Source organism: Rhamphochromis sp. 'chilingali' (assembly GCF_963969265.1).
Source record: "Rhamphochromis sp. 'chilingali' genome assembly, chromosome: 15".
Classification (NCBI taxonomy): Eukaryota; Metazoa; Chordata; class Actinopteri; order Cichliformes; family Cichlidae; genus Rhamphochromis; species Rhamphochromis sp. 'chilingali'.
Genome location: NC_137942.1, coordinates 31,687,024 through 31,711,414, shown reverse-complemented (window position 1 = coordinate 31,711,414; position 24,391 = coordinate 31,687,024). Strand labels below are relative to the sequence as shown.

The window sequence follows — 24,391 nt, the reverse complement described above, 5'->3', positions numbered from 1 at the left end:
GCAGTCTAATTCATGTGGGTCTTTTATGGTCATTTCCACTGCTGTACACAAGCAGCCTACAGAAAATTATGAGAAGCACAACAGGTCATCTTTGATTAAAAAGTAGAAAGAGGAATGAAGTAGGGACACTACCTGTCCCGCGAGCCTCCTCAGCGCCTCCTCCTGTCTCCTCCTCATTTCTGGTGTGCCTGGACAGCTTTCTCCTGACCCCCCTTCATCTCCTCCTCCACCTCTTCCCAGGGAGTCGTGGGAAAAAGTCTCCACATCTGGGAAATTCAAACATACAAACGTGTCATTCTTTCTGAGCAGCTGTTGCCTTCATTAACTGCATGATTTTACACTGTTTTTCTGATGCCTGGCTCAGCTATGGGTCTGGCTACTGGCCCTGTGGATTTTATTGGGTTACATATGATGACTCTGTTAGTCTGAGTGAATTTAAGTACATAAACATTTTTGTCTAAACTGGTCAAAGACACTCAGAGCCTCGTCTTGGCTGTGTGCTTTGGCTCTTTATCTTGCTGAACCTCTTTTCCAGTGTCAGTGGTGAGAGGCTACACAAGAAATGAACTTTCTGATATGCAAACGCAACCAGAAGACAGTTTAACTCTTGCATACGTTTTTTCTAGGGTTCTGCTAATATCCACATAATGTCTCTTGTACGACACAGTTTACAGAGCTGTGAAACAGGAGGGATCTTTTCCTCTTACGTTTGTTTATGGTCTGGCTGCTAGAAGCATTTGGCCACATACGGTTTCCATGACAACTAAGTGCCACCAAGCGAGCAATGATGGCCGTTTTGCCAAATCCCATGTTGCCGATGATAACCGCGCCCCGGCTGGTTGCTGGATCATCACTGCGGAGGCAGGTGTCCATTTCTTGGAAGAGCCACTCCCTGCCGGTGAAGAGCCAATCAGATGAGAGACCAGGAACCTCAAAGTGAAGCGGCTTCAGGTTCAGAGAGGGAGTGAAACGAACTGCTGGAAGAGAGGGAAGAGAGGAGCGCGTGTAATGCTGCCATTTATTATAACTGCATCTCAGGATGTTTGGCACCATGTGTGCATTTACCTCTGTGGTCCTGTTGACTACGAATCCCAGAATTCTGTCTAGGCATTCTGAGGGATGTCCTTGAAGGGATGTGTCTCTGCTGCTCATCAAGATAAGCCAGGTCTTCAAGGTGGGCTGAACTAGTGGCTAAAGAGAAATAAAAAAAAAAATGCTGTAATAAGACTGCTGCAAAATAACTGACATAATGTGCTTTATACAGATGCTAAGTTGGTTATAGAAAACTAAATTAGAGCCGTTTGTAGATATATTTTTTTCCACTGAAGAAACTCCAAAGTTTAAGTTAGCTATGGTGAATGTGTCCTTACTACTTGGTACAAACAGGTCTGGCACTTTGGTAAACCGATGCATTCACGTTCTTGCCAAAGGTTAGACGAGAATATTCTTATAATTCTTGTTTCTGTTAAAGGAGGACACAGCTAGGAGAAATTAGTCAGTATAAAAGATGGATGTAGCCAACATGATGTCACCATCTGCTTTGTGAAGTCTTTTTATGTAGCCTAGAGCTATATATATGTAGAGTCACCTTCATCAGCGAGACTCTTGTTTTACATTCTATGGACTCATATAGCTCCTAGACTTTAAATCTCTTTTAAAACTGTTCTTATTGTTCATTTACCATTAACATACCTCCACAAATACGCTCCACAACAGTGAGAAATATTTAAAAACTCTCAGTAACAAATATGTTACAAATCGCTGTATGAACAATTTAACAAGTTAATCTTAACATAACACCAACCAAGCAAAAGTACTCATGTGTCTTCTAGCTTGTATGAAGACAAACGTGTTTATAGCTTTAGAACAGATTTCCGTATCTGTTGTTAGCAAAGCAAACAGGCAGGATTACTAGGATTTCAGCATCTTGACAGTTCCTAAAAAGTTGATATAAAACCTAACAAAGGACTAATACAAGTTAAAAACTTTAACTTTCCCTGGCTGCAAACACAAAGCTGTGAGAAACCTACCAGAACTTTTGTCTTAATGACTCCAGTAACAATCCTGTTGCACTGCAGAGAATACGAGTGCAGGCTGTGCCTTGTATCCTGTGTGTCACTTCCTTCCTTCCCCAAAGTGCTCATGACTTTTAGCTTTTATTGAAACAGGAGAAGGAGAAGAGGAAAAGGAGAATGGGCTCTGAACACGTTACCCAGGCACCATCTCCATTTTTCAGCTTGTTGCCTTTTATCAGCAGTTTATAAACTACCAATGACGAGCTTGTTAACACACCTGCCTGTGTACACATGAAATAAACCAGAAACTTGAAAGAAACCAGACAGTCTTAATAGGTGCTCTTTTTAAGGTGTTAAGGATTCTGTATTAACATCTGCCCGTGCCTCAGTTATGTCTCTGGTGAAGTATGGCCTGGATCCAGGACTGTGATTTTCTATGTGTGCTTCTGAAACACTGTCTTTAACTCTCTGTGTCTAACTGTAGCCCTAACCTGTATGATTATTATATATTTATATATATATATTTATTATTATATTTATGTTTTTACATAAAGGTGAGGTTTTTTTTTAAAGACAGATTATAAACTAGAGAACAAGCTGTGTTTTAATTCCTCACTACTGCGTGCATGTGATCCAATCACACTGCAAAGTGTCCTGGCAGGTTTTTACAATAACAGCAACATTAAAAAACAAATTTCATGTTTTATTCAGTTTGATGCAAAATGAATGAACGTGCCCATAAAGTCCTCCGTGTCACTTATTAATAATATAGGAATCTTTTTCTAACTGTCGCCCCCACAATTCACTGCAATTGTTTGTATATTTGTATACAAATTTGAATACAAGTGCGTTGCGTATGCACTGGGACACACTCTGAATTCACTTTTGCAGAGCAGAGTGATGCACTATGAAGCCAGATTATGGGCTTAGTGAGCTGTGCTGAGTTTAAACTGAGTTCCCTGTCCTGCCGCTGGCTCTCTTTTTACCAGGTTTTCTTTTACGATTTGGTCTAAAATGAAATTATCTGTAAGCAATCTGCAAAATTATAGATTCTTTTATATGTGGAGCTTGTTAAGCTGGACTTTTATGGTTGGTTGGTGTCAGCCAGTTAGTTGTGACTTTTCTAGACCACACTGACTATAAATATCTGGTAAAATGCAACAGAACCTCACACTGTGCTGAAAGGCAAAAAAGGCCACATCGCATTCATCTGCCATCTTACCAGCAACCGAATTAGGGCGAGGCATGAAGTAGAGGGGGATGGAATAGGTGGAACCTGATGACTGGGTGAGGCCAGTGCCTCGATCTGGATGGAGTTTGTTTAGGCTGTAAGTGGAGGCAGCCATGCTGTCGTCCACCCTATACAGAAAACCCTCATTTCTGCTTCCTGACGCTACCACACTGGTAGACGAAGTGGACGCCACCACTGGTCGACCCCCCTGCTGCCACAGGTTGAGACTGCTGCCATGGTAACATTCTCCTGCATACTTAGCGCCGTCATCCCTCTCTGCAGCTGAGTCAGCAGAATAGCTAGTCAGCGTGGCTGAAAATTAGAGAGAAGGGGAAACAGGGGGCATTAGCAACAAGAGCTGGTTGTTTAATGGCCCATTTGAAGACAACTGCCCCTTACCTATGATCCCACTGTCTCTGCTCTCCAGTGTTGAGGTGGGGGAGGTGACGGAGGCGTGGTTCGGGGAAGCGTGCTTGTTGTTACTACTGCCTTCAGCACCAGTGGGAGGGTGCAGTGTGGAACTGGGCGAGGTGTTGCTACTAGCCAGACTGGAAGAAGGAGACATCCTCTGTGGGAAAGGCAAAAGAAAAATAGAAATATTCTTCTATTATTGTGCATTATAGGTATTAATGTTATATCGTACAGTTCTCATTCTTATAGTCATCATGTGTCTGTATAAGTTAGCATTTTTTGGCAAAACATCTTTAAATATTCAAATAGAAACACAGTGGATGGATGAAATAGATTTGTCAGTGGAACGAGACTTTCCACGACCTCGATAAAACATCGTATGGCAGATTCACAGTTAAATCTCTGAACCTAAGAGCATTCGATGATTTAGGTGGAACAAAAGCGTGTGTGTTACTTACCTGCCCATCCTGAGCATGGTAAGGGGAGCCTGGCTCTCCACTGATGACCTTTTCTCCAAGTAGAAAACCAAGCCTCGTCATCAGGGCATCAGCTGCCTCATCTACTGAGGGGGGTGGTCCTAACTCCTCATCTTCACCTAACGAGTGAAGAAAAGGGAATTAAAAAAAAATACTATGCTGATGATGTCATCTGACTGTTGACTGTGACATGTTAAGCAATGGAGACCGTATACCTTCATGTATTATAATCACATTACATTTTTTCAGTAATGCAGTAACATAAACCATTAGTGAAAAATGTAATTCCAGTTGCAATTATGCCAGTACTTGTGTTACAAAGATTTCAGCTTGTGTGCAGCAGAAGGAGAACGATGAAGTCTACAGCTTGTCAGGAATGAGATATGGACATTCATTTTATTTTTATGGCACAAAGGGACGAGAGCGTGATGATAACGTTGAATCTGCATGCAGGACAGAAACAACTGGATTATACTGGTGGCAAGATTTGAGCTTTTTGCAAGCACGGACAACATGCTAACGCAGGGCTAGCGAAAAACCTAGCGTGATGAGCAGGGAGAGGATGAGCTTCAACACAAGACAAAGCAGTGATGAGCAGTCAGCCTCTGTTTCTACCTGTTCATAGTAGAATCACTGTGATGATTGTTTTCAGGTCTCTCATACGCTCATACATATTCCATGTGTGTCCACCGTCCGTATTTGTGTCCATATGGGGATTTGTGTTGGTGTGTGGGACTGTAGTGATTCCACTTCCATCACTTATCGAGTCCATTCCTTATTGATTCTCAATGGCGTCACTTTGAGAGTCACCGCCATCGCCAAGCAGCTTATCAAACACATTACATTTGTGCAAATGAATTGCATGCTGGGTGATTACATTTTTTTTGCATGTTGGAGGTATGTCCCCTCTTTCTTGCCATCTGGGTTGGAGTCATTACTCAAAAAAAAGTGTTCTGTATTACACAGAACACTTTTCTAATCCAGCACACGTTACATTAATTTCATGTTTCTCCATAAAATGACCTGAAACACACTGTCTCATGATTACCATTTAACAATATAAACCCACAGGCTACAGCCCCACACACCAACACAAATCTTTCTCTAAGTACGTAGGTAAGAACACAAAGCAAAGATGAAAACCAGCACAAAGAGACTTTAAAACATGAACAGATAGAAATGCAGGCTGTAGCCTGACTGCTCATCAGATTGTTATCTGTTGAAGTTCAGTGTCTGGCTGCTGGGCTGGGGTCAGCATATGCTCAGCATAAAGCTGCCTCAATCACAGTTTTCTACAGACATCCACTGGCAACCTGCTAAAAAGTCCCAATTTGATGTGCTGGCTTCAAGAGCAGACACTGTTATAAGTCCATCCAATCAGAAGAAATTATGAAAATAGAACAATTCAGAGAATCTCACACACGCTGCAACTCACTCAAAGCACATGCAAAACAGTGATTGATGTTGCTATTAATGTATTCACTATCATGACCTAAATATGCCAAGAGCACTGCACACGTACACACACACACACACACACACACACACACACACACACACACACACACACACACACACACACACACACACACACACACCAAGACAAGAATGTAAGCCGCAGCACGAAAGCTCCGACTCTGTTTCTCTCTCTCTGTAATTACAGCTTTAAACTGCTGACTGCTGGTGAAGAATCAGACACACACACACACCAAAAAAAAAAGCCATCCAACACAAAGCACGTGTGTGTGTGTACGTGTGCACATACATGCGTGTGTGTGGTCAGTCAATGACAGGGTTGTGAGTCGTTTTTAGCAGAAGAAAAATAAAATGGAAAGATCAGATACAGAGCGCGCAGACATTTCCATTTCTGCTTTCTTAACTAGTTCAGCTTCTGATTGCTTCTCCTGTCTTTCCTCCCTTCCTTAGGAGCCTTCCTCTCCCTTTGCCGTCCCTTCTTCTCTTCTTTCTTTGTGTATTTCTTCTTTTTTCTTTCCTCCTTTCCATTCTTACATTCAGCTTTTCTTTCTGTCATAGTTTCTCTCTTCTTCTAACCATTTGTTTTTCATCTCTCCTCCAGTTTCTTTCCTTACTTTCCCTCATTAGTCTTCCTTCTTTTGTTCCTTTATCTCTTCCGACTTTCTTTGCACCCTTTGTGTTTTCTCTGGTCCCATCTTTCTTTTGTTTTTCCTTCCTCCGTTTTTTCTTTTCTTTCTTATTTCTTTTATCTCTTCCCTCCCAGATTTCTTTCTTTTGCCCTCATGTACTCTCTTTACTTCCTTTCTTCCTGAACCAGAAGGACTTTCTGCTATAACAGAATCCTGATATAGAAACTCTAACATGTTTCTGTCAGTAAAATGATGCAATCATTTCTGAAGTTCTGGAGCAGTCTGAAAGTGTCACTATGATTCTGCTTGTTAACTGCACCTCTGACTTCCTGTAACATTCAGTGAATAAAATGATGAACAGCATCAAGAGCATAATCCTGGGGCAAGGACGTTTAGATAAATTAGAAACTCAGAGCTTTGTAAACTGGGATTAGCGTGCATTTTAGCTGATCTAAGCACAAGTGACTGGATACAGGTAAAGGTGCAAATGCAGTCCACATACTTGAGATCTGATTGGTCAGATCATTTTGGTCACATAATGCATTTTTAAATGAAGAAAGACGTCCTTTCTTTGATGTTATTTTCTGTTTTCAGTTATGGTTTAGATACAGTGGGGCAAAAAAGTATTTAGTCAGCCACCGATTGTGCAAGTTCCCCCACCTAAAATGATGACAGAGGTCAGTAATTTGCACCAGAGGTACACTTCAACTGTGAGAGACAGAATGTGAAAAAAAAATCCATGAATCCACATGGTAGGATTTGTAAAGAATTTATTCGTAAATCAGGGTGGAAAATAAGTATTTGGTCAATAACAAAAATACAACTCAATACTTTGTAACATAACCTTTGTTGGCAATAACAGAGGTCAAACGTTTACTATAGGTCTTTACCAGGTTTGCACACACAGTAGCTGGTATTTTGGCCCATTCCTCCATGCAGATCTTCTCGAGAGCAGTGATGTTTTGGGGCTGTCGCCGAGCAACACGGACTTTCAACTCCCGCCACAGATTTTCTATGGGGTTGAGGTCTGGAGACTGGCTAGGCCACTCCAGGACTTTCAAATGCTTCTTACGGAGCCACTCCTTTGTTGCCCGGGCGGTGTGTTTTGGATCATTGTCATGTTGGAAGACCCAGCCTCGTTTCATCTTCAAAGTTCTCACTGATGGAAGGAGGTTTTGGCTCAAAATCTCACGATACATGGCCCCATTCATTCTGTCCTTAACACGGATCAGTCGTCCTGTCCCCTTGGCAGAAAAACAGCCCCATAGCATGATGTTTCCACCCCCATGCTTCACAGTAGGTATGGTGTTCTTGGGATGCAACTCAGTATTCTTCTTCCTCCAAACACGACGAGTTGAGTTTATACCAAAAAGGTCTACTTTGGTTTCATCTGACCACATGACATTCTCCCAATCCTCTGCTGTATCATCCATGTGCTCTCTGGCAAACTTCAGACGGGCCTGGACATGCACTGGCTTCAGCAGCGGAACACGTCTGGCACTGCGGGATTTGATTCCCTGCCGTTGTAGTGTGTTACTGATGGTGACCTTTGTTACTTTGGTCCCAGCTCTCTGCAGGTCATTCACCAGGTCCCCCCGTGTGGTTCTGGGATCTTTGCTCACCGTTCTCATGATCATTTTGACCCCACGGGATGAGATCTTGCGTGGAGCCCCAGATCGAGGGAGATTATCAGTGGTCTTGTATGTCTTCCATTTTCTGATGATTGCTCCCACAGTTGATTTTTTCACACCAAGCTGCTTGCCTATTGTAGATTCACTCTTCCCAGTCTGGTGCAGGTCTACAATACTTTTCCTGGTGTCCTTCGAAAGCTCTTTGGTCTTGGCCATGGCGGAGTTTGGAGTCTGACTGTTTGAGGCTGTGGACAGGTGTCTTTTATACAGATGATGAGTTCAAACAGGTGCCATTCATACAGGTAACGAGTGGGGGACAGAAAAGCTTCTTACAGAAGACGTTACAGGTCTGTGAGAGCCAGAGATTTTCCTTGTTTGAGGTGACCAAATACTTATTTTCCACCCTGATTTACGAATAAATTCTTTACAAATCCTACCATGTGAATTCATGGATTTTTTTTTCACATTCTGTCTCTCACAGTTGAAGTGTACCTCTGGTGCAAATTACTGACCTCTGTCATCATTTTAAGTGGGGGAACTTGCACAATCGGTGGCTGACTAAATACTTTTTTGCCCCACTGTAAGTGAAAGCAACAGAACAAGCTGGTTATATTTTTGGGAAAGTATGGTGGCTAAAATAGACCCTGTGAACTCTCTGAAGAATAATAATAATAATGATAAGAAATTTTATTTAAAAGGGCCTTTGAAGACACCTAAGGACACTTACCAATAGAATAAAACACACAATAGAACAATGACAACAAAGAACAATAAAAAAGGCACAAGATAAACAAAAAATTAGTTCACAGTGAATATGCAGATTTGAACAGATGGGTTTTGAGTTGGGATTTAAACTGGGGGAGAGAACCAGTGTTTCCTATATTTGGGGGTAGAAAGTTCCACAGCCTGAGAGCAGAGCAGCTGAAAGCTCTGCTTCCCATGGTGGTGAGGCGGACAGAAGCCACAGCGAGCTGGATAGAAGAAGATTGAAGTGAGCGAGCAGAAGAAGTAGTGCTTAACAGGTCAGAAAGGTAAGGAAGAGCAAGGTTATGAAGGGCCTTGAAGGTGAGCAGAAGAACTTTGCACACTCTCTTGAATTTCACAAGGAGCCAGTGAAGCTCCTGAAGATCGGGGGTGATGTGCTGGTAGGAGGGGGTTCTGGTAATAATGCATGAGTTTTGAACCAGTTGAAGCTTATGGAGGGATTTTTAGGGGAGACGATGTAAGAGAGAATTACAATAGTCAATGTGGGAGGTAACGAGGCTGTGAACAAGACTATTAACCACCTCACAGAGAGCCTGACACAAAGTCCTGAGGGCAAACTCAGTCTAAGGAGTTAGCTGTGACTACATCAGCTAACATTACTTAACCAAACAGCCTTGTGAGAGGTCCTGACTTCATTGTAACAACATCATTCAGTGTCACAGTAAGTACCTTGGGTTTTCTAAAGGCCATTAGTATATAACTTAACTCATTTCTACATTGTAACATCTGTTTGGAAACCAATATGATCTTGCTTTAGTTCTTTGCGAAGACATAAGACACAAGTTTCTCTCCCTTATTTCAGAAAAAAAACCTCTTACAAAGTGAAAATACAAAAGAGAAATGAAAGCAGCAGCTGAGTGTATACGCTGGAGTACACAAAACCAACAGTGAACAACCTGAGGCTAGGACACAAGCTGCTGAAGAGGAGGAGTCACCACATATCGATATATAGCGATGTAATACTTTGTCAAAAATGCAGATAATCACGTTCCTTAACTAAAAGGACAAACTTTCCTGCTCTGGCAAGAAAGACATGTGAGCCTTGTGGACACCTGCATAGCTGAAAAAATAACAAAACTGCAGTTCTTCAAACAGCCACTTGGGGCTGACTGTAAAATCATAGCACAGGTAAACATGTTTACAGGCGAGTTTTTTTCTAACCTTTCTGTTCATAAAAAACAAACTTTTTTAGATTCATTTGCTTACACGCTTGGAACAACATACTAATCAGACATTAAATGGCATCACCAGGTTTTTGCCAGCTTGAGCAGCTCGACTCATTTTTGGGGGGAAATGTAGAATCCACTTTTTTTTAGCTAAATTTAAAGGGAAAAAAGATATTTTCGCATACTATTTGTACAAAATCTGAAAAAAAATCAAACACAATTAGAGATAACAGATTAGAGTAAATTAAAAAAATATGGTATTTGACTGATAAAACAAGAATTTCTGGCCATAGAGAGATCCATCACTCTCACCTTCCTCCTGTCTCCTTCCTCTTCGATCTCTCTCCACTCCTTGGATCGGACAATCCCCCCAATCGCGACACAACTGCGAACTCTCCTCGTGAGAGTGACAACAGCAAACGTGCAACAGCAAGCGCCGCAGGAGGGACGAGGTGTGGTTGACAAAGCCCCCCGCAAACACACCTCGACCACAACCGCAGCCATTCGCCGGCCCCCACGGGTGACGGACACTGGAGCGCCCGTGGCAACACCACTTGGCTCTGGAGCGGGCGCATGCTTTCAAAATAGCCGCCGTGCAGTCCATGGCTAGCTGTCAGCAGGACTCTGATTGGTTCACAGTACTTCCATGTAGGGGGCAGAGTAAACTAAGTCAGCTGAAGTTGTGCTCTTCTCCCTCTCCATTAAGTTTTGTTGGTGAAAATGTGATGACATCATGATCCCGTCTTCTTCACTTTGGTATCGAGCTCCTCCTTCTCCAGAGTACACAAAGGAGAGGGGGAGAAAAAGATGAAGGAGGTAGAAGTGAAGTGATAAGAAGAGGAAGAGACTCTCCGGAAAAAGAAAAAAAACACACCAGAGGTGCTCCGACTTTTCAGGCTGAGTGACTGCGGGACAATAAAACATGCAAATCCAGTGGTAACAGATGAACTTCTTTGTTACTCTTCAGAGGTGAAACAGCAATCTGCATACATGAGAAGTGCTCTAAAGTTGACTGCAACTCACACAAACCTGGGAAATGCATTTCCACTGGTTATTGTCCTTTGTAGCCAGAAAAATGAAAGCCTTTCTCATTCACAGGTAGAGTCCCAGAAAACAGAGTAACAACTAAAGCATCCAGTGCAAAAACAAGCAAAAAAGCCCACAACAATCCTCTCACATACGGTACGCTCTTAGGTCAGAACACACAAAAAAGAACACTTCTAAGTGTGCAAAGCCTCTTTCTCCACCAGCAGAGCCTCCATATCTGTTCTGAAAGACGACCTCCCTCGTCCGACTGCACCGCAAATTAAAACCTCCCCTCCTCCAACCCCCAAAAAGAAAAAAAACCCCACACAGGCGAGAAACAGAAAGCCTGCAGGAGGAGCTGAACCGAGAGCGTAATCTGTTACATGTCGAGAAGCACGAGGAAAGTTTAGAAAAACAGTTCAGCCTTGTCTCTTCTAAAAGAAGAAAAAACGCGCAGAGACAGAACAATTTCTGAAAAGCAGCAGAGCAAAGAAATGCTGCAATTAAAGTGAAACTCTTTCCAAGAACAGAGGAGAGTGCGACCACAAATCACAGTGAACATGGAAGACTGTAATCCACTTTAGACCAAGAAATGTGGAAAATGTATATGAACTAAAAAAAAACTAGTTAAATTGAAACAAATATTATTTAAAATGTGATTTTATGAAAGAGTGCAGAAAAAACGGGTTTAAATTTAAGACTTGAAGGAAAGATTTAGGCTGAAATTTGTGGAAGAACGAAGAAAAAACACAAAAAGCTGGTTTATGATTCTATAATGTCTCCAACTTTTACCTTTGACCTTTTGTTGTTCACCTAAAAATAGTTTTAGTGCAACCTAAAACATTTAACAGGTTACATTAATACCTTATAGGTAACATATAGATGTACAGAAAAATGAAACTACTAGAGATAATGTATCTAAAGCATTATCCACTCATCTTAGAACGTTATTACACTATTTATTTTTTTATTTAGTTTTCTAAAAACATACAGAGTAAGAACCTTTTGTAAAGCCACAGTTTAAAGCCTCTGTGATGTCACCCACTGGACTGTGAGGTCCTGCTATAAAGGCTCGAGTCAAACATTTTTACCATGAGCATCTCTTTGAAAGCCAGATGTGATAATAGAAAAGTGGAGCTGACTGTGAAACAATAACCTCCTCTGATTGAATAGTCATTAGCAAATAAGCTTGGGCGATATGTTGGCAGTCCAACAACCGATGACAGGCGATATATTCGCGCAGGCACAGACATTTTGATGGGCGGAGCCATGTAATCATGCATGGACTGATTTTCGCGTTTAGAATTTATACGTTTTGTTTGTTGAGGGAATATTTTACCTTCTTTTCTTGTTTGTTTCAGTATTAATATAGCTACTTTTTGGATTATTCATTCATTTGTTTCTTTGTTTGAGATTCGCCAAATCATACAAAAGACTTAACATTACGTCTGAGATTTTTTTTTGTGCTGGCTGGAAGAGACATTTTGATTTTTTAATTACTTTTTGTTTAATTTGTATTTGTAGTTTGGTCGAGTCTGTAAGACAAACACTGGAACAGCCTGTAAACACGGTTATAGTAGAAAAAAGATGCAGTTTCTCGTTGTTTCCCTCCCCACCATTGTTGTTGTTTTTTTATTCAAATAAAATGTTTTTGTGTTTTTTCTGAACACAGGCCGCTGCCTTTCGTTCTTTTTGAGTTTGAGTAAAGGAGTCGCTGCATTTTGCGCACTCTGAGTTATGTGCATTTGTTCACAGCTGGAAGAGTGTGCCATTAAAACAGCGCTATTATTTTTTTGGTTGACCGCTTCTCTTAGCTTCAATAAACAATATTAGCAAACTTACTCGTGGGCAAATAAATAAATACACCGCTCTTGTGTAAACGATCGGCGAAAGGCTCGGCCTATCGTCAATAGTCGATATATTCATCCAATCGCCCAACCTTATTAGCAAATGACAATATGTTAAACAATCCTCCTTTCTGAGTCTATAAACTCATTAATAAAGAGTCTACCAGACACAGACAGAATTGTATCCAACACAAAGTGTTTTCAGGTTGAAGGATCCCTCCGTGTTCATTAAAAAGAATTCAGATTTAAGCAACTTCAGTTTTGAATGAACTTTTCTGACCCCCGAACTACATCCATCTTTTACACTGTTGGACTTATTAGTAAATTTTTGCTAGTTAGTGTAAAATACCAGCATAAAATCTGATTATATGTTAATAATGTCTTTGCAGCTTATTTACACAGCACGTACATAGTTAATAACGGGAGGTTTAAACATGTTATTCAAAGAAAGTTTATCAAATATTGTAAACTGAAAAAAGGCTAAAAGCTAACCTTGCAGTTAAGCTCAGATATGATAAGCTCTAGTCAATCTTGAGCTAGAGTTAGCTTGTGTTTTTTGTTTTTTAATGACTGAATTTAACTGCAAAGGCTTTAATTATGGTGAATTATTATAGTTTTATAATAATTCATCAGATTATAGTGTTTACTAAGCAAAATACAAGTCCCAAATTGTATTTTAGCAAGAGATATCCATTCACTGCTCTTAAAATGAAAGATGCTAAATGTTGGTGGCCAAAAGATTTTACTGTTCACAAAAATCTGCTTAAATCGGCTTAAATCTAGGACTCTCCACCATTTGACCCTAGAAGAAGCTTCTCAGATGAAAGGTGAAACATCTTCAAGCAACTTAAAGGAGTCCAGACGCTTTTCTTTCCAAGCTCCTTAGACTACTGTTGACAAAAAGTTCATCTGTGGCTTAAAAAAAGCATAACTGTGAGTTGAAATGTTAAGCAGGCATTAGCTCCTTTTTCTGGATTGAGGACATATAATTTATTTATTATGAAATTACTAAAAAACTAAATATTTGGCACAATAAAAAATGTTTTTGTACAAAGCAACATCTTAATTTCCAATTAAATTACTTTTAGCTATTAAAAAGCTAGCTTACACTTAATTACTGCTATAGCCCAAGCTACATACCACAACATACTTTGCACACTGCCTCTATCTGAGATCAGTACAGGCAACAACTCTCTGTGTTGCTTGTTCCTGACACAACCTCAAAGGTATTTGTGTCTCTTCCCAGGATCAAACTGTGGATCCATGTCAGCAACTAATGATGTGTAGAAGTCACGGAAAGGAGCAGGACAAAACAAAGGACAGGGATATGCCGGGGTGGTGAAAAAGAGTATAAGCACAGGGGGAAAAACACAATGGGAAGAAAAAAAAAGGGTTAAGAGAAATAAGCCAAATCTGAGATTGTCTGTGTTTGTGTGTGTAGACGTTGTGCAATAACTAAAGAAGTCTCCCTTCTTTAGTGCCGTACTTTATAAAGGGCAGAGAGATAAACTCCACATGGTAATGTTTAAGACAAGTGTGTCAAATCAGCCCCGAGGAGGAGGAAGAGGAGCAGCGGGAGAAGAGTTTAGGTGAGGAGAGGATTGGAGAGCTTGGCAGGGGGCTGGGTGTAATATTTCAGTGTTTTCTCTCTCACTCAGGCACAGTGGGACGATCAAATACAGGGTCAAAGGCCAACCCACCCCCATCTGCTACCATACGCTGTGTAACAGGTCACAGCTCTGTGTGTGTGTGTGTGTTTGTGTGTCTGAGGGAGGAAGAAAACACATAGTGCGCAGATGACACAAACAGTCTGCAGTTTTAACTGCCTTCGAGTGCCTTAATGAGGAACAGGCTTGTGTTACCATGGTTACAAGAAGATTTGCATAAATTGCGCGTATAGATTTCTTATGATATAGATTCATTATGCACACAGAAGAGGACACAGACCCTCCCAGCAGCTTGAATCCTGTTGTTTCAGCATGTTTCACACCAAACATGACGTTTTAAGCAGCAAAGCATTTGCAAAGATCAACTGATGAAACGACACAGACAGATATGAATATGTTGTCAGTTGACAATGTTTCATCTTCATTGAAACGTTCGCTTAATGACAGAGCTTATCAGCTCAGACTGTTCCAGAAGGATTCCCCAGCTTACTGCCATTGTCTGTGTGCAGCTGGAGGGTTATGATTTAACTTTGCATTAACAGCCATACGGACTTTCCTGAAATCCTGACAATATGTTACACTAACTGGTTGTCCTCCTTCTCCTCCTTTGGCAAACATTTGTGGGTATAAGTGTACTCACATGATAAACGTGAGTCGACGCTTCACAACAACGGGCAGGTTTCTTGAATTTGCAAGGATGCATTTCATATGTATACATGTATATCCAACATGTTTATTACATCTCTCACACAAATGTATTTTAGTCTTGTACCTTTCATTTATTCTTGAAGGACTTTTTCTTCGAAGGAGTTGAGCTTCACCCTCTAGAAACTATTTTAGTTTTGCCTTATAAACATTACTCCAGGTATGGATTTCTAGAAGTTGATGGTAAGTAAAAATGAACTACTAAAATACTAGTGAGAAAGAGCTGACATAGTGTTTTGGTTGGTTATTTTTTATATAGGCTCACTTTACAGCAACGGGAAAAGCAAAGGGTAAGCTAACTGAAGTTAGCAAACATTAACTACTAGCTACGAAACGATGAAGTAATCTAGTATAATGTGAGTTAAGATTTTTTGAAGTATTTTCCCTGTGTGTGGTTCACAAATACAACAACCCCCCAAGACTTACAGCTTCGTCCTGTACTAAGTGGTGGCACCAGCAGCACTGTAGCAGTTAAACAAGCTAACACAAGCTGGGGGATAAGATGGCATTTAGCGTGGTGAGTTAGTATCTAAAATCCACAATATCATGTAGTGAGCGGCATTATGAGGTATGAATTGAGACTATTTGTTGGCATTTTTGTTATTTTAAACAACTAAAGGCATGCAGAATTGTCTGGTAGTTATTCTTGCTTCTAGTGCACCTGTGAATGTAAACATACCTATCACTCAGTGTGTCTGTGCAGGTTCAGTCATCCAGGTCATGGATGGAACTTGAAAAAAAGAAAAGCGACTAGATCTCAAGCTGGGTCAACACACCTGAATCAAATGATTAGTTCATTACCAGGCCTCTGGAGAACTTCAAGACATGTTTAGCCATTTAAATCAGCTGTGTTGGATCAAGGGCACATCTAAGACCTGCAGGACACCGGCCCTCGAGGCCTGGAGTTTGACGCCTATGATGTAAGCCAAGGTGTGAAAAAGGGTATGGGTCATTATCAGCAGAGGTTTCGAGTGAAACCGTTGTGAGACCTTCCCTCACCAATCATGTGACCCATTGAGATCAATTGGCACAACTTTTTAAAGAAGTCCAGCTGCTTTTCTTTCCAAGTCCTTCGACTATCACTCAGTGACGCTGATACTGATAACATCATAAACATGTTCAGGAAGTACAGCTCTGATGTAAGATTTAAGGGCAGATTTATAAATATTTGTATATCCTACCAGTGTGTTCATATTTTCATTGGGTTACAACATAAAAAAGTAGGTCTTGTCCATTAAAAAGAACCAGGGCTGTGGCTCTGACAGTGGACACTTGGTTACTAATGAATGAAACACTGCAGGTATTAACCCTTTTTGGTCTAAGTCGTTATCATTGATGAGTTTGCCCTAATCCTGTGCTTTCAGAACATGATGTTTCTGTTCTTTTCAAAAACTGTGCTCCCAGGTCAAAATGTACAGGTTAGGGTTAACTCCCAGCATTATTTAGACCTCAGATGGTTAACATGAGTATCACATTAGTAAGGTAAAATAAAATCAAGGTATGTACATTGGATCAGAACAGGAAAGGAATTGGATCAGTGCATTTACGGGGAGAAGAAGCCACAGGAACAAAGAAAATCAAGGAAGGAGTGCAGTACAGTTTATATATTATATTTAAAGACAATTTAAAGTTTTGGTTTTAAAATATCACAGTAGCCATCACTACTGGTAGTTATTTCTGAGTCCTATGCCATATCAACAAAAATATTTTTTATCAACCGTTTTAAATGCAAATAAAAATGTCAACAAATAATTACAATCACGTTCTATTTATAAGATGCAGAAATATATACACAGATACTGTGACTAATATTTGCACACATATTTCCAGCACTACTTGTTGTTTTTATAAGACCACATAAACGTCACACTAGAGCAGGGCGATATGGCCAAAAATATTTATCACGATATATATTTGAAAATTTGCGATAACGATATAACAGACGATATAATTGATGCGAGACAAAATACAACTCCACAACATTACTAGCGCAAAAAGACAACCTTCCATTTATTTTCACTTAAACAAGAAGCTGGTTTTTATGTACATTAAAGCTTTATAAAAATGTAACAGTGCAAATGCAAATTCCTTGCTGAAAGTTTAACCAAAAGGCATTTCCAGTAGAAATGGGCTGACATATCCTGAGCATAACCATGTATAATATCCACTGAAGTTAAAAAGAGGTGCTTTGCAACATTAAACTGCAGTGTGCAGTACGTATTTTTCGGACCATAAGGTGCACGGGATTATAAGGCACATTAAGCGAAACAAAGCAGTCAGATAAATCAAACTTTATTAAACTCATTCTTCTTGCTTCCTCCACTTCTGTACCATTGATTCATTAATGTTGAATTCTCTGGCAGCTGCTCTATTCCCATGTTGTTGCAGTATATTAATGACTAACCTCGTATTGTGGATGGATTATCTCAGTTGTTCTCCTGACTGAAGTTTGGTCCGTTTACAGCATCCTGCCATGCGATTGCATTTGTCTCTAACCATGAAGAACCTTCACGTTAACTTTTATAAGTGGAAAAGTGTTAGTGTTCGTCCTCCAGCTTCACTGTTTATGTTATGCTAACATAGCTGTGTCGCTAGCGATCACGTAGCACATCATTATATAGCAGCTAGCCCAACTTCAGTAACCCTACAAACGTCACTGCTGTTTAGTTTCCTGTCTTCATTTATGTTGGAAGTGATAGCAGAGCTGTACGTTTGATTTTTTTCAGAAATCTCTCAGTCAGAACATGCTATATCATGCTTAGGTAACTAGCGAAACTAGCGAGCTAACTTCCGCTAGCTTCCTGCTAACTTCTAACTCCGTTAAATGTAATAACTTTTGTTTTCATGGATGCCTGGAAGTTAAACTTTATAGTTACACCTGGTAAAGCAGCAATGCTGATCGTTTTATTAAAGATGAAAGAATTTAGACAGTTTTTAACTCTAAGTGATGCTGCAGTGTTGTTTGACCTGAAACATACGGAGTTTAGGACCCAGATTACTCCCAGATTTAAGAGCATCTTAGTCCGACAAATACGACAATAACAACGGCCGCTTGCATGTTCTGCAAAAAAATGTGCTTTGTTGTGTATCTGACGGACAAACACCAAACCAGTTCCACATCACGGAAGTTGCACCATTTTTACAAACCAATTCTGGTTCATCTGTTTCACTCAACAATCGGCCATGTGCGTATGAAAACAAAGGCACTGCGCATGCGCGTTTTACTCCCATTCTATCGCGATATTTCATTTTCCTATCGTTGCCTAACATTATACCGGTATTACCGTGAACGGTATAATATGGCCCAGCCCTACGTCACACAATCAAATACTAAACATGAGTGATCGACCAACATACTGAGCTACACAGACAGCCCCAAAAGGTTGATTCTGTTCATCTGGACGTAACGTTTTCAGTGGGAGAAACCTTTCATTGAGCACGCACTGAGATAAATAGACAGTCCTACCAGGTCTCTTGCCCAGGCGAAGGTTAAGGAGAGGAGAGGAGGGGAGTGAACGAGTGAATCCTTCGATCATCCTGACTTCTGATGCCTCTGAGTCCGTGTTACCTATTGGAAAAGTGACAAAGAGCAAGAGAGAGACACTGCTGCATGAAACAGTGGTGTACATAAGAAGAACTCATCTGTATGTGCCCAAACAAACAGCCACCCATGATCTGCGTGTTTTACAACAATATTAGACGAAAATATTTTGTGTAATATAGCATTAACATATCTATCTATTTACACATCCATGACATGGCTTCATTGAAACACACAGACTAGAGGCACAGCTTCTGGTCGGAGCACAAAACGACGGGTGAAAAACACATATAATATGAATTTACTGACCACTGGTATTGTTCTTGCGACCTTTGCCGCCCAGTAGCATCTTCAGGCTGTTCCGGAACATGATTGCTCACGATGTCAGCAAACACACATGAGCACACTTCCTGTCAACACTCCTACAGAGATGGAGACAGAGAGAGAGTGTGTCAGTAAACCATTAGAACTAATCACTTCCTTTTCCAGCTGACTCCTTATGTCCAGTCATGTTATGATCCATATGTGTTCCTTAACAGAATCTCATTGCTCTAACAGTTTAATCATCTGCAGTGAATGTCATTTCCTTGTGTAAATGTCTCTGACCGAACTCAGTATACTGCTATAGTGCTATAACATCAATAGCAGCAGGTCCCCAGAGTATCTGAAAGGACACTTATGTAGCTTGGGTGGCAGAAACAGAAAACAGGGAGGAGACGTGGCACTCCTGAATGCCTGAGAATCCTGAATAGAAATATATGTAAGAATTCTGTTGTTGTGCATTGCATCAGTGATAAGCACGGAGGACTAATAAAAGGATAAGGAAATACATCTGTTATAGGATTATGTGCATTATATAGGTTCTGTCAGGTAGAAGATGAATCAGATTTCCATTTATTCTGGCATTATAAAAAGGAGCATGACTTGTTTCTAGAAGAACTTTGGTGGCTTTTAACAGGAAGAAGGCTCATGGAGAACCACCCTCAGGGAGGGGCGGCTGTCTGCCGTGATCGGCTAGGGAAGAGTGGATGAAGACAGGACAAAGAAATGCTGTGGAAGAGAACCAGAGATTAATAATAACACGAGGTGTATAAACACATAGTGAGTGAAACACTCAGGCACACTTTTCGTTTGAAAATGCATCGTTTTCTCTCCGTTTTGGCCTCCCGTCCACACTGAGACGGCGTTTTCGGGCTAGTGTGGTCATAGCCTCAGTGCATCATGGGAATCCTCCAGCAGCCTAGACCTTTTGCAGCAAAGTAAGGGAGGATTTAAGCTCATCATTTTTTTGTCAGATGTGTTGATTCATCACATCCAGTTGAAAGCTCTGTGAAGCTAGCAAAGGCGTCATACCGCTGCGATGCTTTAATACATACATAAATGGACTGTTACTTACACAGCCCCGTTCTTTTCTGTTTGATTACTCAGTTTCTTACTACATGCCTCATTCACATACATTCATACTATCAATTTTGACTTAACCCCGTAAGACCCAACCCATCAAAAAACAGCCAGAAAATTCTGTTTTTTTTGGAACTGAGATGTTTAATAAACCTTATAACAAAATGCTATATCATGTATATATTTGCTATAGCATGTTGTTTATGGTATATCTTTATTATATATTTATTAGTGCTGTCAGTGTTAACGCATTAATGCTGTCATCACGATTAACACGATTACAACTTTTAAAGGGCTCAACCCATCTGGAGCGCAGAATGGACACACGTTGGACAAACTTCCTGAAATGCGTTAGCAGAGTCATTTCAGGGATTTTGAGTCAGTCTGCGCTCCAGACGGGTTAATTGTTCATCGCATTAGTCGTGATGATGGCGTTAACATGTTTAAGCTGCATTAACGCTGGATGCTGAGTAACCCCTTACATGGATTGATCTGCGTTAACTCATTAACGCGAATTAGCCCGTTTTAACGCGTTAATGCAGATCAGCCTGCGTTAACCCGTTAACGCTGACAGCACTAATATTTATTATATATTTTTTGTATGGCATTTGATACATTGGGCATTTTTGGCAACTTTTTGTTAACAACAATGTTAATTTTAGACAAAAAAGAGTTTTGTCCATAACATTTTGAAATTATGGCAAGTATTGATCATGTTCATGAGATAGAGGTCTCAGAAACTAATGTAGGAAATATGATACAAATGGCATTATAGGGTTAACATTCACACATTCCCCTGGAGAATTCACAGACCAATGGATACATCAGGGGCAACTTGGGGTTCAGCATCTCGCCTAAAGATACTTAAATATACAAACCAAAGGAGCTGTATGCTCTACCTCCTGACCCACAGCTAAACATATATGAGCTCAGAACTTCATTCTAATCAGTCATTTGCTCATAATGGGGTCTAAACACGTGCTGAAATAACCAGAAGTATGTTACAGATATACCATGGCCAGTTAGCTAGTGTTATAGCAATAAGCTCACCAACCCACTTTTGGTGTTAGCAGAGGGTTGTGTGTGGTGCACCCTCTATGAACCTTTATGACCACTGTCTATGACTGTAGCTGCGGACTAAAATCCTTTTTCTACTCTCCAGCCTCCAAGTTTTAGTTGGGAATTCAGTCTTTTCAGAGCACATTTCCAAAGCTGAACAAGGACCACTGTCAGCAGCTGCAGTCCAAGATGGTGGAGGTGGGGTCTATCCATGGAAAACTAAAAAGCTGTATTACATTTAAGAGTTGATTCTACACAGAATCACACATCACACAACATTTCCCTTCTTTGCTCTTTTGCTTTACTACAGTGTGACTTTTGAACACACCCATACTGCTGCCTGGCAATGCTGTTGCTAGGCAACCATCTGCGGTTGCTAAGCAATCCCCTAATGATAATTCATATTGATGTAACCCTTTTTGCCTGGTGGTGTATGCTTCTCTGGTTTATCTGTGCCGTATGAAGGCTACAGAACTTCAGATGTGGGTCACTGTGTCAGTGTGAGGTTATTGATTTTGAGCAAATAAGCAACTCCATGAGACTTTACACAACTTTAACTTAACGTGAAAGACACTCAGGACAAATATGTGAAACTATTCAATTGAAAGATAGTTTGATTTAAAAAACAGATTTCTGACATATATCCTAAAACTGAAGATGGCAAATGCACATCTTTAACCTTGTGACGTCTAAGCTGTCAAACCCTAACCGACCTTGGGCAATCTAATGAATACCTCATTTGTGTTTTATTAAACTGTTCGCCTAAGTCAGCAGGGAAAAAAAATTTATTCATTCTAACTATATTTTTCCAAAATATAGGGATAGGTTAGGGCTACCACCTACTTCTTAGATCTCAGAGGGGTAAGAAGATAAAGAAGATGTACTCTACATTTCAAGGGCACTGATTTGATTACACGTATGGGTACCTGACATCTGGGAACAAAAGATGTGTTTTAGTGTTGACTTCAGATTTGGGGTTAGCCATGTGGTAGCGAATACGCGCTGCATTAGTTTTGTTGTGTTCCAGCTGTAACTTCATCAGACGACACAGTGTTGTTTGCACTATCAATGTGGGGGGAAGCTGAAATCCCTTCGGTCTTCTCCTGAATGACATTATCGCCACTCCGAAAAAACTCTGAAAAACTCATCTTTTCAAGATGCTGCTGTTTTTCTCTCTGTATAATCTGGGAATCTCTGAGCTCTTATACTGATATATCATTAATGGTAAATACAGGCGCAATTGTACATGCACATCTTTAACCTGACCACACTGGCCATGCTGGTTTCAAAAATTGAGAGTATCCAAGGCAAAATGACGCCAAAGCGTGGTGCACGGTGCTGCTGTCAATTTTAGCTCATGCCTCGTGCCTTTTCGCTCTCCCTGTGTTCTGAACTCTGCTGGTGATCCCTTTCCTGTTCCAGCTCACTTTTCTTCCAATCAGCACTCAATCTACACAGAGCGTGATCTACGTCGAGCTACATACTGTTCGGTTTTTAGGCAAATACCTCTGCAAACAGAAACAAATGCGGTACTATGAATAAGTGGAGTGGAGGAAAGTAAATGTACTTCCTTGTAAAAAATTTAAATAGTTTGTGATGTCAGTTAGAGGGATTATTTTCTTTGTTCCCTGATTTCCAAAATGTGGGAGAATAATGCAAATAAAAACAAAAGTTATATTTCCTGATAGCATAGAGTTAGGGTTACAGTTAGGGAACCCAATGCTGACTTAGACCTCACAGGGTTAATCTCAGTTGGTTCAAAGTATTGCTACATAACAAAACCAAATTGTGTCTTGTGTGAGAGAGCCTACATGGCAAGAGGGACGTTTAAATAACACAGGAAGCCCGAGTCGCAGTGGCATTGCTTCCTCACTGTTTTACTAAGAAAATGTCTCTGCTTCAGGATTTACACTCTGAAAAAAATCCATGTACAACATGCACTGAATAGTTTTAGGACTGGCACTGAAACCACACCAGGGGTTTACAGTTTAAACAGTTTAAGGAAGCACTGACCTCTGGCCCCCTCTGTTGACCATTGCTGATAACAGCAGCATAGATATAGTTTCCACTGGGAAACTGATGTTTTCACAGCACAGCAATTTAATAACTGTACTCTCATTCAGCTTTATTAAACTACCAGTGTGACTCGTGTCAGCAACAGTGCATATTAATTAGGCTTTTACACACACACTAATTTCTGTCATGTTACTGCTGGCTTATTCCAGTTCGAAATACGACATATGGCATAAGGTTTCTATATGATTTATCATTATCGTGTTTTCTTTTTACTGGATATGTCTGACAACCATAAGTCCAAATATAAGACCAAAAATATATATCACGATATACATTTGAAAATTTGCGATAATGATATAACTGACGATATAATTGACACGAGACAAAAAACTTTACAACTCCACAACTTTATTAGTGCAAAAAAACAAAAAAAAACAATGTATTTTCACTTAAACAAGCAGCTGTTTTTTATGTGCATTAAAGTTATATAAAAATTTAACAGTGCAAATGCAAATTCCTCGCTGACAGTTTAACCAAAAGGCATTTCCAGTGGAAATTGGCCGACATATCCTCAGCATAACCATGTATAATATCCACAAAACTTAAAGAAGTTATACACACACAATACGGTAATATTATGTTGAAGCACAGTATGTATCACCCCGCGAGGCTCCGCCTACGATAGCCGTAATGCTCCGGCAATCCATCAAGCGGTGCGGCTTCGTAGGTTAGCAAAGTCGTACTGAAACATTTGACAGATTTTCGAGCGCCGTGTACATAAAATCGTTTTGAGGTCAGTAAACACAACCAGAATTCATACACAAGGCACACGGGATTATAAGGGACGCTGTCGATTTTCAGAAAAATCAAAGGACTGATTTTAAGTGTGCCGTATTTTCCAAAAAACATGGTAATAACGACGGCCCGCTAGCATGCTCTACCAAAAATAGTGCTTTGTTGTGTATCTGACGGACGAAAGCTGAACCAGTTCCACACCACTGAAGTTGCAGCAGTTTTAGAAACCAACAACAAACCAACTCTGGTTCATCCGTTTCATTCAACGATCCGCTTTCGCCCTTCTCATTCTCCATCGCCGCCGCCGTGCTTTTTCCGCCATGTGTGTAAAACAAAAGCACTGCGCATGCGCGTTTTATCCATATTCTATCGTGATATTTTATTTTCTTATCGTTGCCCAACATTATACCGGTATTAACGTGAACGGTATGATATGGCCCAGCCGTATTGGCAGGAATATTTTAATCACAAGAAGATCACAAGCAACACTGCTACTTAGACACTGTGTGGAGCCACATGCCCCTTTAGTTCCAT

At 40.5% G+C, this 24,391-nt stretch overlaps 1 protein-coding gene across 5 annotated transcripts in view; it reads right to left on the bottom strand.

Moving 5' to 3' along the window:
- The window catches only part of tanc2a (tetratricopeptide repeat, ankyrin repeat and coiled-coil containing 2a), a 57,104-nt gene that overhangs the window by 17,462 nt on the left and 15,251 nt on the right, over positions 1–24,391 (bottom strand). The window contains exons 2-9 of one of the 5 annotated variants that reach the window (XM_080905063.1): positions 18,896–19,008; positions 18,512–18,613; positions 4,116–4,252; positions 3,646–3,814; positions 3,238–3,558; positions 1,066–1,191; positions 708–977; positions 133–266 (exon numbers count right to left, since the gene is read on the bottom strand). In XM_080905063.1, coding sequence (XP_080761189.1) covers positions 133–266; positions 708–977; positions 1,066–1,191; positions 3,238–3,558; positions 3,646–3,814; positions 4,116–4,252; positions 18,512–18,613; positions 18,896–18,956 — 1,320 coding nt within the window. In that variant the 5' untranslated portion in view covers positions 18,957–19,008. Of the gene's footprint in view, positions 1–132; positions 267–707; positions 978–1,065; positions 1,192–2,030; positions 2,131–3,237; positions 3,559–3,645; positions 3,815–4,115; positions 4,253–10,112; positions 11,087–18,511; positions 18,614–18,895; positions 19,009–24,391 lie in introns of those variants that run through there. The other 4 variants (XM_080905064.1, XM_080905061.1, XM_080905062.1 and 1 more) reach the window with 4 other exon arrangements.